A 25,126-nucleotide genomic window follows, 5' to 3' on the forward strand; every position below is an offset into this window, starting at 1 on the left:
AACTGCATCTCAATCCAGATTTTTTTAAAAAAGTGATTTTAAAAAGTTCAGGATTGTAAAAATGAATAACTTAGGATTTTAAATAAAAAGTAATATCCCTAAATCTAGAATTTGTTCAATTTCTTTTTCCCAGATTAAAAGTCTCTAAAAGAACTGAACTCTGGAAATGTATTTCCCCCTTTTGAGATGCTGTCTCAAACATGATGGTGACAATTAGGAGCTCTGTATGTCCCTTCAGTTAGCTGAGATGAGATCAGCCCTCTACTGATTCCTTACAGCTGAGCTGCTGAGGATGTCTTTTGTAAAGGCCCTACTTATGTTGATACAAAAAAGGATCTGCAGCCAAGTAAATTTGGAAACATGGACTTAAATTAAGTTATTTTCTCTACCCTTCTATTTCTAAGAACATTTAATACGCTCACATGCATTACAAAACTCCAAACGTGGTTTAGAGAATCACCAATGTTTCCCAAACCTGAGTAGTAGCTTCTTTTTTTAATGGAACATCTTACATGTCATCCAATACAGCTCATGCTGAACTGGTTCCTACTTCCCGTAAAGAAGTCAACATTTTATGCATTCTCTTGTAAAAATTGCTCTTTCTCTGGCTAGGGGAAAAATATACTGCACTGAAATTTGCAATTCCTGGTTTAAAAAGCAATACTGAAATGAGTAAGCACATTAAAACTAACTTAGTTTTCCATGTGAGTTCTCCAAATCAGGTTAGAAAATTCTCCCTCAGTTTTAGAAAGGGCACGGAGGCTTTTTAGAAATTCTTAAGGATTCCAGCAATCAGTTCTGTCTTAATTCATTAAATCCCTGCCTTGAAGAAGTTGAAAGACAGTCTCAGTTTTTAGCACCAAATTGCAAAGTCTCAAGCAATAAAGAATTTACTTTAGTTAAAGTGATTAAGGAACTAACTTAGTAATTGTTAGATATGCAAAGGAGATAAATTAGGAGGTGAAGATGAGTGTTCTTTCTGGTGGCCTCTTGAGTTCCAGGCTACACTACCTGCCTTGTCTGGCTTCTTGCATTGCTCATTCAGTTTCCCAGCCTTGAAAAGCCTTTTACTTCTTCTCCAACAATTGAGTTCAATTTTATTCCAAAACTTGAAAAAAAAACCTCCCCGACCCAACTCAAGACTCACCAGTTCCACTAAGTTTTCTCTAACCAGAGTCAACCCCACCAGATATACCCTAATATTGTTCCATTGGTTGCATCTTTGCCATTTTAACTACACATTTTAGAATAGGGAGGGTTCTCTCACGGAAGTCCGAGAACTGGCCTCACCATCAGGACTTGACTTAAGCTTTCTCTTGTAAAAGAGGGAGTTGGAATAGAAAATCTCCTCGCCTTAGTACCAAAACCCTATGATTTTGTGTGGTTATTTCTTATCCTAAATATATAAGCAAACGCCGGTTTTAGCTGTTATGTTTCTCTTGTCTGCCTCCTTTTGCAATTAAATTGTAGATCCTTGAGAAAAAGTCATAATTTTTAGAAATTAATTTATTGTGACTAATTCTGACACTCTGTAATAAGTGTTTGCTAAACAAGTGAAATGATATGAATCCAATGACCTTGTATCTAACAATGCATAACTTTTAACCTTATCTGCCCCTGAAGTAGAGCTTTCCTCTGTTTATCAGTAAATAATAATTTAATTTAGCCTGACTCTCCCCATGAGAAAAATATATGCAAGATTGTTTTAAAATAAGGTTATACCCTCAAGGTCTTCATGCCCTTAGCCTAAAAATCCTTCAGTGCAGTTGGATAAGTCACAACTCTGTTTAATATTCTTCCCTTATACACTCAGTTTCAGTTTTGCTGATCCAATGGTATGACATTCAACCCACTCAGGTCTTACTGAGAGACGGAACAAATCCTCTCGCTCTTTGCTTCCAGATAGTAAAATGCCTACCATATTCATTTTTTTGCATCTTCAAAAGACAACAGATTCACTTGTTAGTTTCTTCTTTGCCTGATTATTTCACTTCAATAGTTAGTCCCCCTTACCTTACTCCCTCTGTGACCTCGAGATAGATCCTCTCTAAAATATCAAATGATCTTATGACTTTGTTGGCAACCTTGCTCTCCCCCACTGGATGTTAAAGCTATGAAACAAGGTATTGCACCTTTACTTGATCCTCAGTCTCCAGTAGAGATCTATTTTCATAAGACTTGAGTATGGCTTTTCTGGTCTCTCCCAAACCCTCTTTAGGAGGGTTTAATTACTGAATACCAGCAGGAAGTTGTTTTAAGGCATCATCTGGAACACTGTCCCAAGGCACCTATCCTAAGGTGGAAGATGCTATGAATTTTCTCTTCATTCTCTCTCCTATCATCAGTTCTGAGTTTGCTAATTTGAAGTTTTGCCACTGGTCAGTAGGTGGGTATAGGTGCTCTTTCTTCCCTTTTCAGTGAACACCTGGGTAGTCAAATGAAACTCCAACAGCTAGTACAGGAAGACAGCAAAAACAAACAAAACCCCAGAAAAAAACAAACAAACAAAAGAAATGAAAGCAGGATGGAGAGATCCATAAAGAAATCTCTCCCTGTTTTGGGGGATGTACTATGTACTTGGGTACTGGTATGTCTGTTTGGTGATGAGAGATGTACTATGACCTGGGCAGCTTGGCCTTGAGGCCCCAGTAGTTCCCTCACTCCCATCCTACCATGCCCATGGAGGCTCTGGGGACAGGGGTTGTGAAGCCACCATGTCCATCCTCAGTGGGGACTCTCAGAGAACAGGCCTGTTTTTATTTCAGCAGTTTTTCTATACCTCTGTCCAGCTAGGAGGAATGGGCCATCCATCTATATGACTGATCTGTGTTACTAACAAGAATTTCCTTTTGCAGGGTGCTCAAGGAAGCATTAGCATTATTTTCCTTTAGTAGTTGTATATGAGTATATATGTACACACAGAGAGAAGAATATACATGAAATCCAGGGAACATTGCTGATGTAAAGACATGAAGATAGTATTTTTTAAACATGTGCACCTAAAATTTTTGTTAGGAAAAATAATAGATCATACAAAAGGCCCTTCAATCTGTAACATTCAAATGATTGATCTCTTCCCATGGAAGGCAGAGATGGCATTTACAGTTGTGCAGGCAGCAGAATGGAGATAATCTAAGTTCCTGTGGTTTCTGTAGCTGAAAGCTCCAGTACCAACAGATAGAAAAATCCCCTGAATCAATTCCAACATGGACTGACTGGGAAATTTATCAAGCATCTTTTCGGGACTAGAAGGTGAGGGGTGTAAAAGTGGTTTGAAGGGAAAACTGAAAAGGTTAAAACATTTTTGTAAACACAACAGTTGATTGTATTAGAAACTGCTTGTTTTAGAAAGATGTTCAAGGTGAGGCAGAACTTTTTTCCACGTGTTAGTACATTTCATTATTTAAAATAATGATGTTTTTGAAATGTTGCTGGAATGTCTTTATTAGGAAAACTGGAGGCATTTATTTCATGGAATGGGCAGAATGGCATCTAATATTTATCCTAAGCCTCCAGTGTGAGCTAAAGACGGGTAACTTAAAAGCGTAGATTTTGGAAATTTCTTTCTCCTCTCAAGGGCAGCTACTCAGAATGGAAATGTGATGATAATTAGAGGGGTATTCATCAGATTCAATTTCACTAGAAATTTCCTTATGTCAGAATCATCTTTAATAACACAGAGCATGGAGCAAAATGTATTACATCATTGTTTTCTTGAAGAGGGACTGAAACAGTATGGGAATCTGAAACAGAAAGTGGTTATATGTTAGGGGTTATAACCAATTAACTGCAGAGGAGTTTAAATGCAACTCAGTTGTTACCATTTTGAATGGACTTTCTGTTCCCTGTTTGCATAATTTCATTTCAATTCATGTGACTTATATTGTAGTCACTTCCTGTTCAGAGGTTTTTCTGCTTCTTCAGAAGACATTAGAAATCAAAGTGTTGAGCTTTTTCTGTGAAGGTTTTGGTAATTAGTTTCTTTCCCAGGAAATTCCTAAATGCATTTTCCCTACCACCAAATAGTCAATAATTCATTTATTAGGATTTAATGTAAATGATAATTTTTAATTTCATATGCTTCTAAAATAAAGTATGTATAAAGTAAGATCAACTTGACTTCTCTAAGAATATTTTTCTGTAATAAAAATTTTTGACAGAAATTTTTACCTGATCGGTTTCAAATGCTTTGAATACTTCACATTAAAATGATGGCAATGCATTGTGTTCTTAAATCAAAGTAAAATAGATTTCTGCTTTTTTAATTAGTTTAAATAGTAGAGAATTAACTAGCAGGGAATTTTTTTCCCCCTATGTTCTGGTACATGAGATTAAGAAGAGAGTTATGTAAGTTCAGCGAGCAGGTTTTATAAATGAGCTTTGTTGCCTCCTCTCTCCCATAGTCACAGGGGAACCAGGTGTCTAAGACTGTGTTTTGTTTGTTGATTTTTTTGCAAACAGATGTCTTATTAAGGATTTTGAAAAGCGCCCTTCCGTCACACATCTCCTTGACCACCCCTTTATGAAAGGAGCCCACGGAAAGGTTTTGTTTCTGCAAAAACAACTGGCAAAGGTCCTCCAAGACCAGAAGCATCTAAACCCTGTTGTTAAAACCAGGTATGGTACTTGGAGTCTTCCTACTTCCTCTCTCTGGTTATTTATAAAAATGGCTTGTCATGTGTTTTGATTTGCCCAGCATTATTACTGGTAATTATCACATCCCTGCCTTTTTGAGAATTTCATTTACATGACATTAAGTACTCCATGCCCCTTGGAAGAGAACTGGAGTGCTTCAGAAACAAACCACACATTTATGCTCTTATGGTAGGTCTCTCTCAACCATGGCTGATACCTCACTCTGCCCTTGTGTTTGATTAGCCCTAGTCAAAACCCAACAAATATATATTCACATTTAAGATAAATGTGTATTTCTTTTTTAGCTATATAGGTAACTGTATGAAAACAGCCATAGCTGTGATTGTGTGAAAAATCTTTACTTGGCCATTCCAGACTGAAGAGTAGAAATGTGTACTGTAAAGTGATTTTGGAAAGAATACAAATTAAACACTAGAGGCTTTTTCTCTGAGAATGTTTTCTTTAGCTAAAAATTCCTTAGAAGCTATTTAGTATTTTTAAAACATTGTTTCCCAGTTATTGTCTATGCTATTTAAAGCAACTGATTTGCTCCCCACACCCTCCTTTTATTAAAGGGTAGATTTTTTTTAAACAAATGTTTATTTTCAGGGGCAACTGCTTAAAATGGTATTCTGTGGTGGTCTTTAAGAAATAGATCTTTGGTTTCTGTCCAGAGGGTGGCAGAATTTCTCTTTTAAAAAAATTTAAATGCAAATGAAACTGCTTCCCCAGCTCAGCAATTATTTAGTTTTATAAAACTGGCCCAGCATGCAGATAAGCTCTAATCCATTGTTATTAAAAGAACATCCAAAGGACTGGAGGTGAAGAAAATAAAATATCACAGGTCACAAACCCTGGAAATATTTACACGTTCTGCAGAAAACTGTTTACAGATCAAAAAACATCAGAACTTTTGGAGCTAGTGGCATAGTCTAAAGGTGACTATATCTTGCTTATCCCCCACCCCATCAGGTTCCCTTTTGGATGGTGCAAAACCTATGTTTATTCCTGCTTTTTCTCCTTTTGCACTACTATTTCTGTTTCTACCTAAGAGGTAGAGAAATGCAGAGAAATTCTTACTTTGTACTTTTTTAAGCTGGGAACTTGTGGTTAAGCCCAGTGAACTTCAATCCCCATATTTCCTTGCTTTTGTTCCCTTATACCAGCCTCCACTTCTCTGCCATCCAAGTACATGTACATTCCCGCATGGGTATGCACACACCACCACCACCACCACCACCACCACCAACAACAACAACAACAACAACAACAATAACAATAACCGTGAAGATGAAATGAAATAACATATAAACCAATCAAAAAAAGAGAAGAACCTCAACATTTAAATGCTCTGTCTTTTCTCTCTGCTCTGAATTCTGTTGTAGTACAATTTCTGAGACTTAATTTGCAAAGTTATTTAGATTTTCAAATTTTCCTTACTTTGCTTGTCCAGAAATATGGTTTTTCTTTAAAGACTTTTCTTTTATCATAGAAAATCAGACTCCAGACTCTCTCACCCTTTCTCTAATTTTTTTTAATCTTTGTTACTCCTTTGATGTCAGATCTGCCATGGTGGCAAAGGCTTTTCATGGAGTCTTTGTAATGTTCATTTTCACTCAGGGGTTGATGTTTCTTTGAATAGTCATTTAAAAAAAATACAACCTCACAAAACTTTTAACAACCACTTCCTTAGGAGGCAGGAGAATTAATTCCAAAGCAAACACAGTGCATGTAATTGACACTTAACCTGCCACCTATCCCAAAGTACTACTTCCTGTTAGCAACTGGCTAGCAGTTGGCTGGAAGGTATGCTTTAAGTCCACCTGGGAAAAACTCTCAAATATCTTTTGGCCAGTATAACAATATATTTGAAGCTGTGAGTTTCTTTAAGGTAAGGTGGAAAAATAAAAAATTGAGGCGAGTGCATAGTTGAGTGAATCAAATACCAAACCTCACTTTTCTGCACAATTCTGGTCACATAGCAGGTGGTACTGCCTCTGCAAGCTTTGAATCACAGCTTAGACACTTATGGAGAAGTTATTTAATTTTTTTGTTCTGAAATTTATCTGTAAAATGGGGATGATTTTGAGCATGAAGTGGGTCAATACATAAAAAAATAGAATGACATTGATGACAGAGTTAACCCTCAGTTAATGTTAACAGTAGTAGTAGAAATAGTATACGTGGTCTATTTAATTCAGACATTTCCTCTGGTCTTAATCTTCAAAAAGTCTACCTCTTGGCCTTAATCTGTGCAAATTTATTTAGTTACCATACAATATCATAAAAATAAACAGTAACAAAATACTAAATGTTAAAAAGATTTCTATTTCTATCTCTTTAAAATCTAATTTATTCATTTATTCATTCAAGTGACCTTTATATGTGTGCATGTGTCAGGCCCTATGCTGAACAGAGGGAATACAAAGGCAAATCAGATACCTATCCTGATAAAAAGCTAATAGCCTAGTGTGTGATACAGACAAGAATCAGATGAGAACAGGTCAGCATGGAAAGTGTCTGGATAGAGGAGGCCTGAGGTACCTCCTGGAGCTTCTGGGAAGAAAAGACTCCATGAGATTGGTAGGAAGATGTTCCTCGAAATGAAATGTCCTAAATAACAAAGAGAATATCATCAGAGAGGGGCGCTATTACCACTAAAGGAGAAGAAATGAGCAAAGGGCAAAGGGACAGAGGCTGGAGAGAGAGCGTGGGGAATTTGGTGAACAATTAGTAGGCATTATCATGGGTTGTGGGGGTGAGAGAGACACAAGGCTGGCAAAGGCCAGGTCATGATGGTCCTGAGGTCCTTGGAGTTTTCCTTAGGCACTGTGAAATCACTGAAGGATTTCAAGCAGGATGTACTACTGCTGGAAGGTGGTTCTGATTGCACTGTGGAGAATGGAATTGAACTGCACAAGCTGGAGGCAGAGAGATGAGTGTGAGCAGATTATGGCAATTGCAATAGCAGAAGATGTTAAGATAATGGTTTTATCAGGACTTCTGGTGAATTGGTTGAGAGAGTCTAGGGAAAGAGAAGTGTTGCAGAGTATACCCAAATTGGGCTCCTTGACTACATTTTTATTTAAACTGTGAGGGATGGGCCTCCCCGGTGGCGCAGCGGTAGTTGAGCGCTGGCTTGCGAAGCTGCCCGCAGCCTCTGCAGCGCCGGGTTCAATCCCCACAATCCCCGGCTGCTCCCCAACCACCGGAGGGTCCCACATGGTGCGCAGACCTCTCCTGCCGCCCGCTGCTCCCCTCAGCAGTGTACTTCAGTCTGCCTGCGCTCCCTCCTCTGGCTCTGGCTCATTCTCTCACCCTCCCACGCTTCTGACTGTACCCAGTGCTTGTATAAATAAATAAAAATAAATCTTTTAAAAAAAATAAACTGTGAGGGATGCTTTTAAACAATTTGGCTATTTCCTTCACCTTCAAAGAACTCTTTCCACGAACCAGTACTGCAAATTTCTGAATTCATTGATATCACCTGGTTTGTTGTTCTGCCATTGAAGTTGAGAGAAGTAGATGAAAACATGATTTTTAGAAATCACTTCACAGGAGTGAATGGGAGAAGAGCAAAACCACTATCTGTAATAGGAGTGCAGGTTGGGGCCGGGGGCACTGGGTTTACTTTGCTGTGACCCCCTCCCTTTTACCACACATCATGAACTCAGCTGTGAACCTCAATAAAACTGCAAGTTCCAGCAGTTATTCCCTGGCAGGTGGCTTAGGACCAACCAAAAGCACAAATGTTAAACTTCTAAATGCCAAGGTTCTATTCTAAGTATTAGTTGATGGAAGACTTAAGTTACTGGTTATTTCCTGCTCTGTTTAATGGATTTTGAGTCTAACCTTGCAATTTGCCTGAGGCTGGTTAAAACAATGACCCCAACTTTTCTGATTTCAGCCTGCAGCATGACCTTTAAGGACAACTTTCTCACTTTTTCATTGTCTAACTTTCCCTAGTATGCCTTGCTCACTCCCTCTTTTCAACTATAGACACATATTACATACACTGATGAGTTTATGGGCTCCTGTATAAATGAATAACTTCTGAATGTCTACTTCACAAAGATTGGACAGTGCTTGACACACAAGAGGATAAAAATCTTTCTGTTCTAACAGAAAAACAATAAATTCACAACCTAATGTAATTTGCATCTATAATCTCTATACCCTTATATCAAATACTGTTTAATATGATTGTAAGATGCTGATTTATTGGAATTCTGACCCACAGTTAGATGAAGAAAAGTGGAAATGATATATTTTCTACACAAATAATTCTTCTATTTTAAAAATCTATGTATTGCAATGTTTGATATATAAGCTTAAGTTTTAGGTCAAAATAGAATTCATGTAGTAGTTATATAAGTGGTATATTTATCCTTATTTAACTCTCAGTAGAATGATGACAGATCTAGTTGGTCTGCAATTGTTTTACTCACTCTAGGTCCATGATTATTTACATTTATTATTTAATATATTTATATTCAAGGAAAAGTTTATAATCTGTCAGTTATTAAATGATATGTTGAAATGGAAATAATGATTTAGAAGAAATATTCAATGTCACTGACTTTGTGGCAGTAATAGTACCTCTAATTCTGAATAACATCTTCCTTCCTAAGTGGAATCCACTGAATGTGGTGGCAGGGGGTCTAATCTATTCCACTAGCCACCTTGTCCCTGAGCTCTGTCAGTGATCACAGAAGCCTTACTTTTAGGTCTTTCAGGACCAAAACCTTTGAACCTGGGCTTTATTTTTTCTTCTATATTCTTTTTTCCCCTCTATCTCTAACATATTTTAATTCTTTTTGTATGAATATGGTGGGCATATTAATCATTCTCCACTCCTTCCAGTTCCACTCTTGGATGAAGGGGAAGGTTTCCAACCTGAGTGTGGGGTAGTGGAGGTAGAGGTAGCCTTCACAGAGGTCTTGCCACAGGGTGACTGTCCAGAAGAGCATCAGGTATTTTTCAGTGCAAAGTTTAACCTTTCACTAGTTTAAACTTTCACTGTAATTATTAGGCTAAAAAGTTTCTGTTTCCTTCCTACTCTTGAGTTGATTTAAAGGGCCCTCCTTTTGAGGCTTTGTGCTTTATAAAAGTTGCTATTAAAGGGAAAAATGCATTCTGCCACATCCATGTGAAGCTTCCATGTCTTTTTTTGCACCTGCCTATGAGGAATTCACTGTTCCTACAGACATAGCAGGCAGACAGGAAGAGAAAAAGATTAAGGAATCACTTTGGGGCAACATGTTTAGTATTTATCGACATAATTCATAGGTCCAGAAACTCAAAGAAGTCTGCAGCATGGTGATTGGATATTAGAGGGGGCTCACACAGAATGCAGGCATAGATGTTCAAATATAGTGAAAGCAACAACATTTTGGGAATTTATTCCATGAGAACAATTCCCCCATGTCTGAGCCAATTTGGTGCCCTTTAAGGCTCCTGTTCCACTTATGGGCTGCATATAAGACATTCTCCAAATAACTCCCATTCTCAGCCTCATCTGTGCTACCCTTACCGTAGGAGATCTAGTCCTTGCCACTGGTTTTGTATCACTCATTCTTCAGATTATATTTTCCAGCTATTTCCTTGGACTTGATATTTTAGGTGTTCCCTCATTTCCCTCTTACTTGAGCCAGGGATTCAAATACCAGCCTCCCTTTTTCTGATCTCTGAAATCATATATATATTCATATATATATATATATATATATATGAATATATATACATATTTTTTTCCTCTATCAACCATACCAAACTTGAACTCCAGGAACCAGCCCAAAGCAGATCTGAGTCTCATCCTTTCCAATCTTTTACCCACAAGTTCCATTTTGTCTGGGAGACCAGTCTAGACAACAGACATACTTAGATCCTCAAAAAAAAAAAAATTAAAGAAAATAGGAAATCTAGTAAAAAGCAATGTCATTTGAAGACATTTGAAAATGTCTTCTAAGACATTAAGACTGTAACATCTTAGCATATACTCTTGCTTTCATCAAATGCTTTTTACTGTTTATCCATCCATTAACTATCTCTCCATTCCTCTAAGCTTTGGAATACTCAGTCCAAGTATCTTTTAGTTGGAGATCTGAAGATTTCATATCAAGCAAGGAATTCGTCAGTAAAAATTATTAATAGATGCTATTATCAAGTAAAACACTAGGTGGAGCATATGAATTTAAAGGAAATTTAAGTCAGCATTGACAACAATTCATTTAACTCCAGAAAACTGTAAAATTTAAATCAAGTTTACTTTATTAATAAGTGCTAAAAATAGACAAATATAAACCAACATAATAATTTTCATTAATATATTGAAAGTCTAGAATAATTTCAAAAAACAGATAGATACAAATTGGAAAATAGTATTTCTTTTCAGTCGGCTTTGCAAACCCTATAGCCAAAGTAGGAAAATAAAGTAGCCAAGAATTTCCAGGTGAGCGCTAGTCAGGGAAGGCAGAGATAAGAGTAACAGATATTTTTTTTCCCCTGGTTGAGAAAGTGAAGTGGTCTCTATCAGAGTGGAAATACCTCACATCTATATCAGCTTCTAGATTGCCAGCTTCTTTTTGGGAGCAAATAAGTTGGAATTTACTGTGTTGACATAGGGGAAAATTCTATCTCTCTGGGGTTTCCTGAGGTTGAATGAACAAAACATGTTAGCATCAAACAGATTAGTAGGAGGAAAAAAAGCCAAAATTTACTAACATGCAAATGGAGAACTTACACGGCTATGAATTCTAAAATAAAATGGAGTGAACCAGTTTATATCTTCTGGTAAGGGACCTGGTATGTCAAGAAGAGGGAAAGTTTCATATGATGAGGAGGGCATGACTCTATATGATAAAACTAGTTTACTTTCTTCCTAAGCTAACATCTTGCAAATGTATGGGGACAGACTAAGTTAATTTTTTTCTATACATCTTTTTACAAAGAAAACCAGGAATTCAAAAAAATTCTAGATGTATGCCTTGCCTTAAAATAGGTTTCGTCAATAAAAACCTTGTTTCTGGAGAGATTATTCCTAAATCAAGGTAATGTGCATTGTGTAAGAAATGGTCCCAGTCTCTCCTGAAGCCTACAGGGCCTCCCCTGACCATAGTTCCACATACTAAGGTGAATATATATTGGAAAAGGCCTATTCTGGACATCTTGGGAAAAGTGTAACTGATTCTTTTTGGGGAGACCAGTCCCACACCTATGAGCATGGTGGGATGTCATATGTTGCTAAAAACAGCAGGTAAAATCTTTTAAAAATTGTTTATAAAAAAGGAATGTTTTATGAAAATCAAGCTCAGATTTGTACACATTATCTTGTGATTCCTGGAAGATAAATCTGTGAGATAGACAGATAGATGGGCATATGGACAAATCCACTGGAGGTTCAGAAGCTAACAGTATTGATCCTTGTATTATTACATTATGCATGTTCACACTGAAAGTCGCAAGTCTCTGCTAGAGTTTATTTGTGATATTGCATGTGAGGTTTTGTCAATGCTACCTTTTTAGTTGGGTGTAAAGATGTTACCTGGCTGAAGTCTGACATCCCTTATATGTAAGTCAAAGTCAGGAGTTGCTGGAGGAAAAAAAAATCTCTGGGAAACTCACCATTGATTCAATGGTATTTTGAATTCTCATTTCCTGAATCTGCATGTTACCATTTATTTCTCAGAGTACCAGGCATCTGCAGGATATTTAGTTGCATTCAGTGAGAAGACAGAGTGGCGAGTGTTTACTCCATTACTGGAACCAGATCTGAGGGTGATTTTTTTTGAATTCCTGGTTTTCTTTGTAAAAAGATGTATAGAAAAAAATTAACTTAGTCTGTCCCCATACATTTGCAAGATGTGAGCTTAGGAAGAAAATAAACTAGTCGAATTTAATATGTTAAGAATTTGTTTTATAAAAAATGTGTTGTGATATTTTGCTTTATGATGAACTTCCAGGGAAAAAGTACTTAGCTTTTGTGTAAAGAGGATTTAGCCAAAAATATGTACCTCCTGCTCTTTTATTATCAAAGTGTCTAGCTAGAACTGGGCAACAAGTCTTAGTTTTAATAAAAATTTGGATTTCAAGCCAATGTGGCTTCTTGACATCACCAATTATTTGGACACAGATGAATACATTTCTCTATTTAATAATTTAAAGACACTTAGGTTATAACTTTGATTTTATTTAGTAAAATAAAGTTTCATCTATTATTTTGGACTTTAAAATGAATTAGCAACAAACTTGTTTCTAACACTATAGACGGCTAATACCATGTTTCAAATATCCTTTCGACACATCACTCAGAGATGGAGATAGGGATATAAAATTTAAATCAACAGGCAGTAAGTGAAAAAAGTCAGTTTTCTTTGCTCATTTCCATTGTGTTATAAACTCAAGACTTAGTATGCAGAACTGAGTTTGCTTCTTTCTTTTTACTTACTTTTGTGAAGTGTTTGTTGTAAGGGTAGATTGTCCATCAGGATGTTATGACTCCCACATGATATTGAGAGAAAAGCTAGCTTCTGGGACCTGGCAAGAGACAACTGTATCTTTTAAAGTTGTCTTGATGGTATAGGGGAACCAAATGAGACATCAGTGTAAAAAAAATAATAGTACAAAACACAACAAAGCAAAAACAGATAATTATAAGCCAGAGACATCCTGCAGGGGAGGAGGAGGGAGAGGGATGAGAGGGAGGGAGGGAGGAGCACAGGGGACTGTGGTGATGGTGCAGGGGTGCCTTGGGGAAGGAAATTCTATGGGGACTCAATCTGAGGGGGTTGGGGGAAGCAAATATTGTTTAAAAAAATTTAAAAAATGATAAATGTCAAAATAAAAAAATAAAGTTGTCTTGATGGTAAGTATAAAAGGTGACAGGGAAGAACCATGTAGTCATATTTCTCTGCTGGTGATTTTATAGTAACCAGGAGGACATTTCACATGTAATTTTGTTCAGTTAATATTCTGAGTAATAGGTAGAGTCAGGCAAATTGTCGAGTCCACATTTTGACAGTGATGTAAGAATAGTACTTAGACATTTTTCAGCTCTTACATTTTTATCTCCATGACTGTCTCTGCTTTCATAGCCACCTGTGAGATAAATAGATCAGACATGAGTGATCCTGTTTATAGATGAAGAAAACTGAGCTGCCATTAAGGGATTTACTGAGTGCCCCACACCACATTACTCGTAACCCTGAAGCTAGGGCTCAGAGCTCTTAACTTCTAGGCCAGTGCTTTCCCCCACACCACATTGAGCAGTGATGTATCTATGAAGGGGATTGTGGGAAGTGTTACTTTGACCTTGAGTCAATTTTATACCTTAAAGAACTGTGATTTAGTATACCAAAGGGGATTGGTATTGATTGCCAACCAACTTTTAAGACTACCCTATGAGCAATACCCCCAGGAGAAAATCTCACATATGTACTTCAGGGGATGCACATAAAGATATTAAGTGCTGCTTTGTTTTTAATAGCAAAAAATTGAAGTCAACCTAAATGTCAACATGGCTTGGAAAATAAATTGGTACATCGTTATATAATGTAAAGTGACCCAGTGACTAAGTTGACTAAAATTTGTGCTGATACGTATATACATACATAGTTTAAAAAAATCATAGTGTTGGGGCCTCCCCGGTGGTACAGCGGTTGAACACTGGGTTGTGAAGCTGCCCACAGCCTCTGCAGTGCCAGTTTGATCCCCGGCCGCTGGGCGAGGGTCCCACATGGCGCGCAGACCTCTCCTGCTGCCCGCTGCTCCCCTCAGCAGTGTACTTCAGTCCTTCTGCCTGCTCTGCTCCCCGCTCTGGCTCTGGTGAATTCTCTCACCCTCCCGCGCTTCTGACTATACCCAGTGCTTGTATAAATAAATAAATAAATCTTTAAAAAAAAAATCATAGTGTTGAACAGAAAAAAATTATGTTCTCAGCTGAATACTAGAACTTACAGTATGTTTTTATAATTAAACATAAAGACTTTGTATATTATTCATGAACACATATGTGTATGACCAGTATTTTAAAATAGACTGAAAGATACCCACCAAGTTGTGGTCACTTGGGAAAAGGGAATGGGATGGAGCATAGGTCCCAAAGGAATTTCAAATAAGCAAATAAGATAAAGTATACACATTATTGACTCAATTATATGTGCTATATTATTCTCTGGAATTTTCCATAGTTTAAAATTTTCTCAAAACAGGGGCCTCCCTGGTGGCTTAGGGGTTAAGTCTTAGCACTGTCACCACGATGCCCTGAGTTCGATCCCCGGCCAGGGAGCTAACCCGCATGGCACAGCAGACCTCTCCTGTCTCACCTGCTGCTCCCTTCAGTGTATTTCAGTAGATCCACCTGTTCTGCCCCCCAATCTGTCTCTGGTGAATCCTCTCATCCCCCATACCTCTAGCCTACACCCCAGTTCTTCTATGAATAAATAAAACACATCTTTAAAAAAATCATAAAAATTTCTCAAAACATTGAGGGTAGTACTAGTGAATAGCAAAAAGGGACCTCAAGTGAAGTACCCACAGTGACACTAACCTGAAAAAAATGCGAAGAGAAATTTATTTTTGGAAGTACTCTGACTGGCATTTAAGAAATGCAGAAATAAGATGGGTCCATTTGCTTTGGTAATACTCCTCACTGTGGTAGAGGGGACACTTGAACTCTGGAGCTCACTTACTGCTAATGGCCCTACAGTGACAGGGAGTCAGAGCCCTATAGCTTTAGATCGGGACTGGACTTGCCCTTCTTTCCCTGTCTCTGAAGTCTCTGAATATGTCAATTGATAGGACTGTGAATGAGCTGGTCTTGTTGCTTACTTTCTACACTTTTTACTGTCTTAATGCTAACATTCTCTGGATAAACTTCTAGGCATGAAAGGATGCATACCAGAAGACCCTATCATGTGGAAGATGCTGAAAAATACTGCCTTGAAGATGATTTGGTCAATCTAGAGGTTCTGGATGAGGTATTAAATATTTAGTTCACAATTCTTACCAATGACATTTGTTTCACATGAATGATCTAACCTTTAGGTGTAGTCTCCTAAAATCAGTTCAAAAGTTAATTGTTTGGGGCCTCCCCGGTGGCGCAGCGGTTGAGCGCTGGGTTGTGAAGCTGCCCGCAGCCTCTGCAGCGCCGGTTCAATCCCCGGCTGCTCCCCGGCCACCAGAGGAGGGTCCCACATGGCGCGCAGACCTCTCCTGCCGCCCGCTGCTCCCCTCAGCAGTGTACTTTGGTCCTTCTGCCTGCTCTGCTCCCCACTCTGGCTCTGGTGAATTCTCTCACCCTCCCGTGCTTCTGACTGTACCCAGTGCTTGTATAAATAAATAAATCTTAAAAAAAAATAAAAAAAAGAAAAAAAAAAGTTAATTGTTTGTATAGCCTTGGGGTAAGGCTCAGGGAGCATTTGGTTACTATGACTATAATTCTGTGTTGTATTCATTTATAAAATGATGAAGAACGGATTTTATTTTTCTAATAAGACTTATATTAGACGCCTAAGTGGTCTATTAGATCAGCTGAAATTATATGCGATTTTTAAAAAATATGCAACTTGACTCTTAAGATAGTTGTTTGTTCTTTATAAAGAAGAGTTTCATTTAGGGAAATAGTAAAGTTAATACAGCTTGAATTTTAAATTCAAAAACTGTGATAATCCCCATTTAGTATATGCATGTTTAATAGAGCTGTTAATTGCAGTGGACCTGCTTATGCTGCTCTAACTCTGGGGACCCTTAACTGCAATGCCTGAATCACTAAAGAGTAATATGAATTCTATATTCCTGCTACATAAATTTTAAGTGCAATACTTTGTGATATGAAGTAACTATTCTGTTTGTGCTTGATCAATGGGAACAGCCTAATAAATCAAATTCTAAACAGAATATTTTGATTGGATGAAAACAAGTTTTTCATAATAAATGAAACCTTTGTTGGATATCTCACAGTCTTTCAACATGTCCTAAGTCAGCCTATTTTTTCTGTATATTCCTGTTTTTCTTATTTCAAAGCAAATCTTTACATTTAGGGTAAATAGGGTCACTGTATGACTTAAATTGACTATCTTAGAGAAAAATATCCTTGTGAGAATAAGTGTGTTGTTATTTTTACACACGCTTCCTTAATTGAAAATAATGTTTACTATTGGCACCATTTATCTCCTTCTTAGGATACAATTATTCACCAGCTGCAGAAGCGTTATATGGACTTGCTGATTTACACATATGTTGGAGACATCTTAATTGCCTTAAACCCCTTCCAGAATCTGTGCATATACTCTCCGCAGGTAGGGGATATTTTATTTTTAAAGATTTATTTATTTATGCATACAGGAACGGGATACAAGCCAGAGGTGTGGGGGGTGGGTGAGAGGATTCACCAGGGACAGAGTGGGGACCAGAACAGGCTGATTGACTGAAATACACTGCAGAGGGGAGCAGTGGGCAAGTCAGGAGAGGTCTACTGCACCATGTGGGTATCTCCCAGGCTGGGGATCAAACGCATGCTGCATTGGCTGTGGATAACTTCATAGGTTTTGTCTTAACCCCTTGCGCCACCAGGGAGGCCACCTGGGGGTGAATATTTTAAAGGCATGTTATTCCTTAATAGGAAATTAAAAATCACAAGGAGAAATGAAAAGAAGGTAAAAGTGAGAGTAAAATTATGCTATTCTATAAGTATATACCCTGAATTGCAGATAATAAGTCAGCACAGATGGATTCTTCTTTTAAAGATTGATTTATTTATGCACAGAAGAACTGGGGTGTAAGCCAGCAGTGTGGGGGTTAAGAGGGTTCATCAGAGACAGAGTGGGGAGCACAACAAGTGGATCTACTGAAATACACTGCTAAGGGGAGTAGTGGGTGAGACAAGAGAGGTCTGCAGCGCCGTGTGGGTTAGCTCCCTGGTCAGGGTTTGAACTCAAGCAGTTGCGATGGTAGCACTGAGACTTAACTCCTAGACCACCAGGGAGGCCTCCACAGATGGATTCTTACACTTGGGAGTTAATTTTTTAAAACAAGATGTAACGATACTAACATTCATTGAGTGTTCATCGCACCACTGGTTATCATTGTTATTCTCACAGCCCTGTGAGACAGCTACTGTTTTTAATCCTATATGGCAAGCAAGGTGACTGCATGGTGAAGTTAATTCCCTTGTACAAACATAGGAAACCACTAACTGAAGGAAGAATTAGAATTTGAACTCAGGCCTGTAAACTCCAGAGCTGTGCTCCCTGCAGACTTTCTGAGATCACAATTTCCTCAATAAGTGACAAAGTCTTGGTTTTGTGGACATTGAACTACATTACTTTTTTTTTTTTTCTTCAGTTTTCCAGACTTTATCATGGGGTAAAACGTGCCTCAAACCCACCCCATATATTTGCATCAGCAGAGGCTGCCTACCAATGCATGGTTACTTTCAGCAAAGACCAGGTAAGAATTCACCTTCCTTTCCTAGCACGTCACACATAGGACATGTTCTGTCTTCTCTGCAGCTCTTAAGTCTTCCTGAAAACTTCCGTTCTGGTCACTGTGCTAACTTGAGGAAATAGGAAATGAAATGTAACTCAGGAGAACAGGAACAATGATAAAACTATAGCAGCAGAAGGATGTGAAAAGCCTTTTTAGGAAAGGTGAATCACTTGATCATTTTTCCCTATAAAATATAATAAGGATATTATATTTTATAATAAGGATATAATATGGATATGAGAACATAGAACCAACACAAGCTGATTATGTGGCAATGATTGTAATAAAAGAGGATGTAAAATGACATAAATGATATTCCTTCTGCTAAGGTCTGAGAATTTTCGTGGTCTAGTTCTTTTTTGTGTAAAGTACACTTCACAAAGGTTGGCAGTGATCATGCACCATACTGTTTAGTTGCTGAGAAATTGTGATTGATTGGGTAAAGACAAACAAGTCTTAAGCTCAATGTTAATTTAACACAAAACTCACCCATAGATTTTAACTTTCTGGACTTCAGTGGTGACATATCAAAAAAGCAGTAACATATTTAAGCATTGATTCTTCCTTTGCTGTTAATATATGTTTTCCTGTGTGCGTTTATTGTTTTGAAATAGAATTAATCTAATTTGGTAACAGTTTTACAGGATAATTTCTGTGTGTTATTTCCTGAGAACTGTTGAAGCCCCAGCCTTGGGTTTGTTGAAGAATAGATGAAGTTATAACAGCGCGTTACAAACAGAATGCATGGATTCACTCTAGGTTGGAAACTAGGCTTTCCAAATTCTTACCTTTCCCAGAGACTTGTGAAATATTCATAGATTTCATAGAGAGGAAGTAAACAGGAAGATATATATATATGATTCTTAATAAATGATTCTCAAGAAGTTGCCCCACTGTATTTTTGTTGACAGCATATCTATCTGTGTCCTTCCCAATACCAACAATTCTACAATTTTTTGAGACCAACTAGATGTCCAAAATTCAATTCCATTTAATTTGGACACTGGAGTTATCACAGGCCCTAAAGGTCAGGGCTCAGTCTCTTAAGATTGCACCCACTTTAGAAGCCAGCTGTAGATGGGCTACCCAGACTACCCACACTTCTGCCTGGCCAGTTCCTACAATTTGAGGATTCCTGCAACCCCCTGTCAGGTTTGATAATTCATTAGACCAACTCACAGAGCCCAGGAAAACACTTTACTTACATTTCCCAGTTCAGTATAAAGGACACAACTCAGGAACCATCAAATGGAAGTGATGTGTGGGACAAGGTGTGATATGGGGGGTGGCACATAGAGTCCCTGTCTTCTCTGCGTCTGGGCCTCTTCCACCACCCGCATGTGTTCACCAACTTAAAAGCTACCTGAATTTAAATGTTCAAAAATTTTTTTTAAAGATTTATTTATTTATGTATACAAGAGCTGGGGTACAGGTCAGAGTTGCGGGAGGAGTGGGAACACAACAGGCTTTAAAGATTGACTCACTGCAGAGCAAAACGGGTTCCTGGCTGTGGGTTAATAAAAGGCTTTAAAGGGACTTATGGACACACGCAACAAGAGAAAAAGAAATAATGCGTACAACTCAGATCCGACGACCTGGAAAAAAGTCACTCTCAGAGCTAGACGGACGCCGCGAGCTGGCCGAGGGCCCCAAAATGGAGAGAGAGCCCCCAAAGCCCACGTGTCTGCCTTTTGTATCCACCTGGCTGCTTAACCCCACCCTCAGGTCCCAGCCACCTTCCCTTTGGTGGTGATGGGATTTGGAGTTCCCAGTGTCTTTGCTGGGGTGGGGGTGGAGTCCACAAAGCCTGTATGGAATTTGCTTTGGGACTGCCTTTTCCCCCTAACAAGGGGAGCAGCAGGTGAGACATGAGAGGTCTGCTGCACCATGTGGGATTCTCCCCGGCCGGCCAGGATATATATATTCAAAAAATTAAAAAAAAAATCCAACATATCCTATTACTAAGGCTGTTGGAGAACAGGCACTTTCATATAATGGTACAGTTGTTGGTACTGTCTATTAGATTTATAAATGGGTTTACCTTTTAATGCAATAACCCTTTTTCTAGGAATTCATTCTACAACTGAACTTGTTAAATATAGCAACCTATGTATAGGATTATACACTGCACTATTATTTGTAAAAGCATAAGAAAAGAACTCAAATATCTATCACTATTGTACTAGTTAAATAGACTGTCATACATGTGTGGAATGGAACCACAAGCTAAAGAAACTCTCCATCTTTTGTAATGGAAAGATTCCTAAGATATATTGCTCAGTGAAAATGTGAAGTGTATGATGATAAAGGTTATGTGGAAACCATGGCTGAACACACAGGGTGTTTACTGCATTATGAATTCTTCACTCACACTGTTTTCTGTGTCAGTGCATTGTCATCAGTGGAGAAAGTGGCTCTGGGAAGACAGAAAGTGCCCACCTGATAGTTCAGCATCTGACTTTCCTGGGAAAGGTATTGTCTACCTGCTTTTTGTATTGTGAGTAAAAGTCCCTGCAGAGTAGCTGCATATTTTGTAAATGATGGCAATGCTGGTTTTTATTAGGGGTTACATAAAAACATTCCATCTTTATTATGTTTGCCTCTTGATAGCTAGGCCTCTTAAGATGTCAGCATGCTATCGTTCTTTCATGTAGTGAGGAAAATAATGCCAGCACGAATTTACTAGATTATTGGCAATTAATTTTTCATGTTTTCAATGTAATAGAAACATTTAGCCATTAAATAGTAAAAGTGGTTAAACACTAGAAGCAGGATCAGGGAGCCACTAAGGTGATTAAAGGATTGGAAATGGAAATCTTTGAGCAGAAGTTGAGGGAAATGGAAATTTTTAGGCTGGTGAAATGGACATTGAAATAATGACTTAAAAAACAGTGTGGAGTTATACTTAGTACTATTGTATTATGAGACTAAGAAAGAAGTTAATGAATGTTTTTTACAGATGAGTTATTGTAATGAATGATTGAGAAAAGGCATGGGATTGCTTGATTTAAAATTTTTCTCAACTCTTGGTATTTTATCTGTCAAAGATTCTAAGTTAATTGTGACTAGACATAACAAATTCCAGCCTCATCTGGTGACTGTGCACCTGGGGAGTTGCTCGTCTGAGAAAAAAGGGCTGATGATTGATACTAACTTTCCTAAATGGAGTTCTTCCCAAAAAGATAGAATGAATTTTGTGGGCAGGGAGGGGTACTTGACAACTCTGCTTCTGGAGGTTCCTAACTGTTCTTTGTTTGGCACAGGCCAATAATCAGACTCTGAGAGAGAAAATTCTGCAAGTCAACTCCCTGGTAGAAGCCTTTGGAAATGCTTGCACTGCCATCAATGACAATTCGAGTCGTTTTGGAAAATATCTGGAAATGAAGTTTACACCCACTGGAGCTGTGATGGGGGCAAGAATCTCTGAATATCTCCTTGAAAAATCCAGGGTGATAAAACAAGCAGCGTAAGTGCACTTTTTCACTCTATTTCTGCTCTTCAATATAGACTAGGATATTTTGAGAATTTTAATGTCTTCCTTTTCACCCCTATTCTTTGCTTTCCTGGCACCCCAGCCTGCCCAAGAGAAAGAAAATTTTAAAGCAAAGGATAAATTGTAGTCTCTAACTTAAAAATTGCCTATAGGCAGAATACAAAGGGCAGAGGCAGGCATACACTGGGACAGGTTTTCTATTTCACTTTGAGTTGCTAGAATTTAACAAAATGGTGTACTTTAGATGATCATTAAATTTGAACTTACCTATTTAAAAAAATTGAGAATATTCCACAAACAATTTTTTCTATTAGACAGAGTGGGAATAAAAATGTGTTAAGAAGTGTTATATAGGGCCTCCCTGGTGGCGCAAGGGGTTAAGCACAGCACTATGAAGTAATCCGCAGCCTCTACAGCACAAGCTCCATCCCTGGCTGGTCAGTGAGAAACCCACATGGCAAAGCAGACCTCTCCTGTCTCGCCCGCTGCTCCCCTCGGCAGTGTATATCAGTCGGTCTGTCTGTTCTGTTCCCTACTCTGTCTCCGGTGAGTCCTGTCACCCCCAGCAGCTCTGGCCTGTACCCCAATTCTTATATGTATAAATAAATAAATCTTTAAAAAAAAAGTGCAGTGTAGTAATAGTGATCAATAGTATGTATTATTCTGGATTAAAATGCTGGGTCTGTGACCTCGGTGTCTCATTTAACCTCTCTATGCCTCATTTGTGAAATGGTGGTGCTATTAGAGCCTGCCTCATGGGTATCTGTGAAGATAAATGAGTTCATTTATATAAAATTACTTTTAAAATTTCCTGTTACATTATTAGAGGGCTTTTTTAGCTGCTGCTGCTGCTACTTCTTATCATTATTGTCATCATCATCATCATCATCATCATCATCATTTCTTGCAGGACCATACTTCCTCAGGAGCATGGCCCCATTCAGGCATTATTCAGTAATTATTTAATCTTACTGTATGTTTGTGTTGTTTTCCCTGCTAGGGTTACAAGAATAAACAAAATAGATAAAGTTGCAATAAGTGTTCATGCAGCTTAGTGTGGATGGTAGACTGGATGAAGGGAGAAAGCATTCAACAAATGCAGTTAACCTTTGAACAGTTCAGGAGTTAGATGCACCAACTACCCAGTCAAAAATCTGCATATAACTTTTGACTCCTCAAAAATTTAACCTAGCATTACTGGAGATTTTTTTTCAGGACACACACCCATCCCACTGTGGATTCCAAAATCTACAGATGTTTAAGTCCCTTATAATCAGCCCTCGATATCCAGGGGTTTTGAAACTGGATACTGCATCCACAGATTCAGTAAACTGGAATTTTGGATTGGTTGAATTTGTGAATGTGCAACACATGGATAGAAAAGAAAAAACAAGCTTAAATTTAAGTGGACCCTTGCAGTTCAAATCTGTGCTGTTCAAGGATCAACGGTAAATAAACTTTATTGTAGAACAAGTGTGGTAAGTGCCAGGAAGCAATGTAAAGTGCTTTAAAGATAAAAAAGGAGAAGGACACAGGACCCTGTCCAGGAAGAGATAATCTTGATTAATTTTTTTTTTGAGATTCCTTACTTCTTTCTCCTTAAACTGGAGTGATTTTAAAGTTTAGAGAGCTACCTCTGACAGAATGCAAATTAGTTTTCTGTGTTAAAATGTGATGAAGTCATATAGAAAGATAATGTGAGGAGGGTTCCAGTCACAGCTGTGTCACTTAAGGTGTATTTCACTTATTATTAATATCCTTGTACCTTACTTCATATGCAAAAAAAGGGCATAATAAAGTCAATCTTATGGGATTGTTATGAGAATTAACTGAGATTATATGTGATTATACTGAATTTAGAAATCTGAATCCATCACTTACAGTTCTTATTAAATTTATTCAATATGATAGCACTGATGAAGTTAAATAGACTGAAGACATTGGTTGAGGAGAAGGTGGGACCTTTACGGGTTGTTTATCTAACCTTTTGGGTTTGCCCTCTTCTGGGCATATAGTGAAATTCTCCTTCTTGGTACCGAGTGGCTGGATGCAGTCATATGACCAGTTTGGGCAAATAAGTATTAAATTGCAAGGACCTACCAGTGTCTTTGACAAAGTGCAGGGTGGTAGATTCTTATCTGGACTCCAGTAAAGTAGCAGGTGTGGCTGATGTCTAAGCTGGATATCGCTGTCTGAAGCAACATGGGCTCCAAACAAAAGATATATGGCAAAGATGCATAGGCCTTTGCCTGGAATCGAAAGTTCTCAAAATGAGTAACCTGAAATATTACCTATAAATGTTTCATTCTCTAAACCCATCTTCTACTTATAGTAAAGATAAGTTTGTTTAAAAATGTGGGCCTCCTTGGTGAACTAGGGGTTAAATCTCAGTGTTATCATCTTTACTGCCTGAGTACTACCCCTGATCAGGGAACTAATCCACATATGGTGCAGCAGACCACTCCTGTCTTGTCAGCTGCCCCCCTTAGCAGGGTATTTCAGTAAATCCGCCTGCTCAGTTCCCCATTCTTGTCACTGGTGAATCCTCTCATCCCCCCACACCTCTGGCCTATACCCCAGTTCTATGCAAAAATAAATAAATTCTTAAAAAATAAATAAAAATGTGGCATTGTGAAAATTACTAGATTAATGCTATTACTATATTGTAATTGGGATATAGCATATTTAATTGCCTGGAAATGTAAATTCAGTACAGAATAATTTTTTGCAAGGAAAGGAAATAATATAAATTACTTGGAAAAGGAAAGTCTAGAATATGTTATTAATAATCTCCCCTCTCCCCCATTTTTTTTTTTTAGGGGAGAGAAAAATTTTCATATATTTTACTATATTTATGCTGGTCTTTATCACCAAAAGAAACTTTCTGAGTACAGACTTCCCAAGGAAAAGCCTCCTAGGTAAGTGTCAGGGGGGTTAATTATTAATTTTTAATGAACATGCAACTATCAAGTGATAAAACTTTGAAATAGATGGAGCTGTTTTCCTCATTGGAAACTCAGCCTTAGCAGAAATATCCAGAATGAGATGACAGTAATTACATCTGATATTTTGTATTTTCTAGAAAGTTTAAAACTTCAATTGTAGCCATTTTACTCAGCCATGTGCACCATTCTTCCACCACAGCACTGGACTATAAAGGAAATACCCTGGCAAAGAAGGAACCTAATATTTGGATTGACCTTTGCCAAGTCAGTGCTCATTCTGTTTTGTCCTGTTCTGTTCAGGTACATAGCTGATGAAACTGGGAGAGTGATGCATGACATAACTTCCAAGGAGTCTTACAGAAGACAATTTGACTCAATTCATCATTGCTTCAGGATTATAGGGTTCACTGACAAGGTAAGTCATTGTCAAGAGAGAAATAAGTTCAAGTGTTTAAATTCTTGAATGCAAATGAGTGAAGACTTGAATATTCTAATTAGAGGCAGGGAACTTGCTTTTCAGACACCCTGCTAGTCACCTTACTAGGTCTTGCTACTCAGTGTCACCCGT

At 38.0% G+C, this 25,126-nt stretch overlaps 1 protein-coding gene across 1 annotated transcript in view; it reads left to right on the forward strand.

Moving 5' to 3' along the window:
- MYO3B (myosin IIIB) overlaps window positions 1–25,126 on the forward strand; it is a 165,548-nt gene that overhangs the window by 21,044 nt on the left and 119,378 nt on the right. Inside the window, exons 2-9 of the mRNA XM_054699457.1 lie at window positions 4,462–4,617; window positions 15,515–15,611; window positions 16,815–16,931; window positions 17,977–18,081; window positions 20,509–20,592; window positions 21,384–21,586; window positions 24,433–24,531; window positions 24,859–24,973. Of these exons, the coding sequence (XP_054555432.1) occupies window positions 4,523–4,617; window positions 15,515–15,611; window positions 16,815–16,931; window positions 17,977–18,081; window positions 20,509–20,592; window positions 21,384–21,586; window positions 24,433–24,531; window positions 24,859–24,973 (915 nt within the window). The 5' untranslated portion in view covers window positions 4,462–4,522. The remainder of the gene's footprint in view (window positions 1–4,461; window positions 4,618–15,514; window positions 15,612–16,814; window positions 16,932–17,976; window positions 18,082–20,508; window positions 20,593–21,383; window positions 21,587–24,432; window positions 24,532–24,858; window positions 24,974–25,126) is intronic.

This window comes from Talpa occidentalis, unplaced genomic scaffold (assembly GCF_014898055.3).
Source record: "Talpa occidentalis isolate TD23 unplaced genomic scaffold, MPIMG_talOcc4v2.1 talOcc4.3, whole genome shotgun sequence".
NCBI lineage: Eukaryota > Metazoa > Chordata > Mammalia > Eulipotyphla > Talpidae > Talpa > Talpa occidentalis.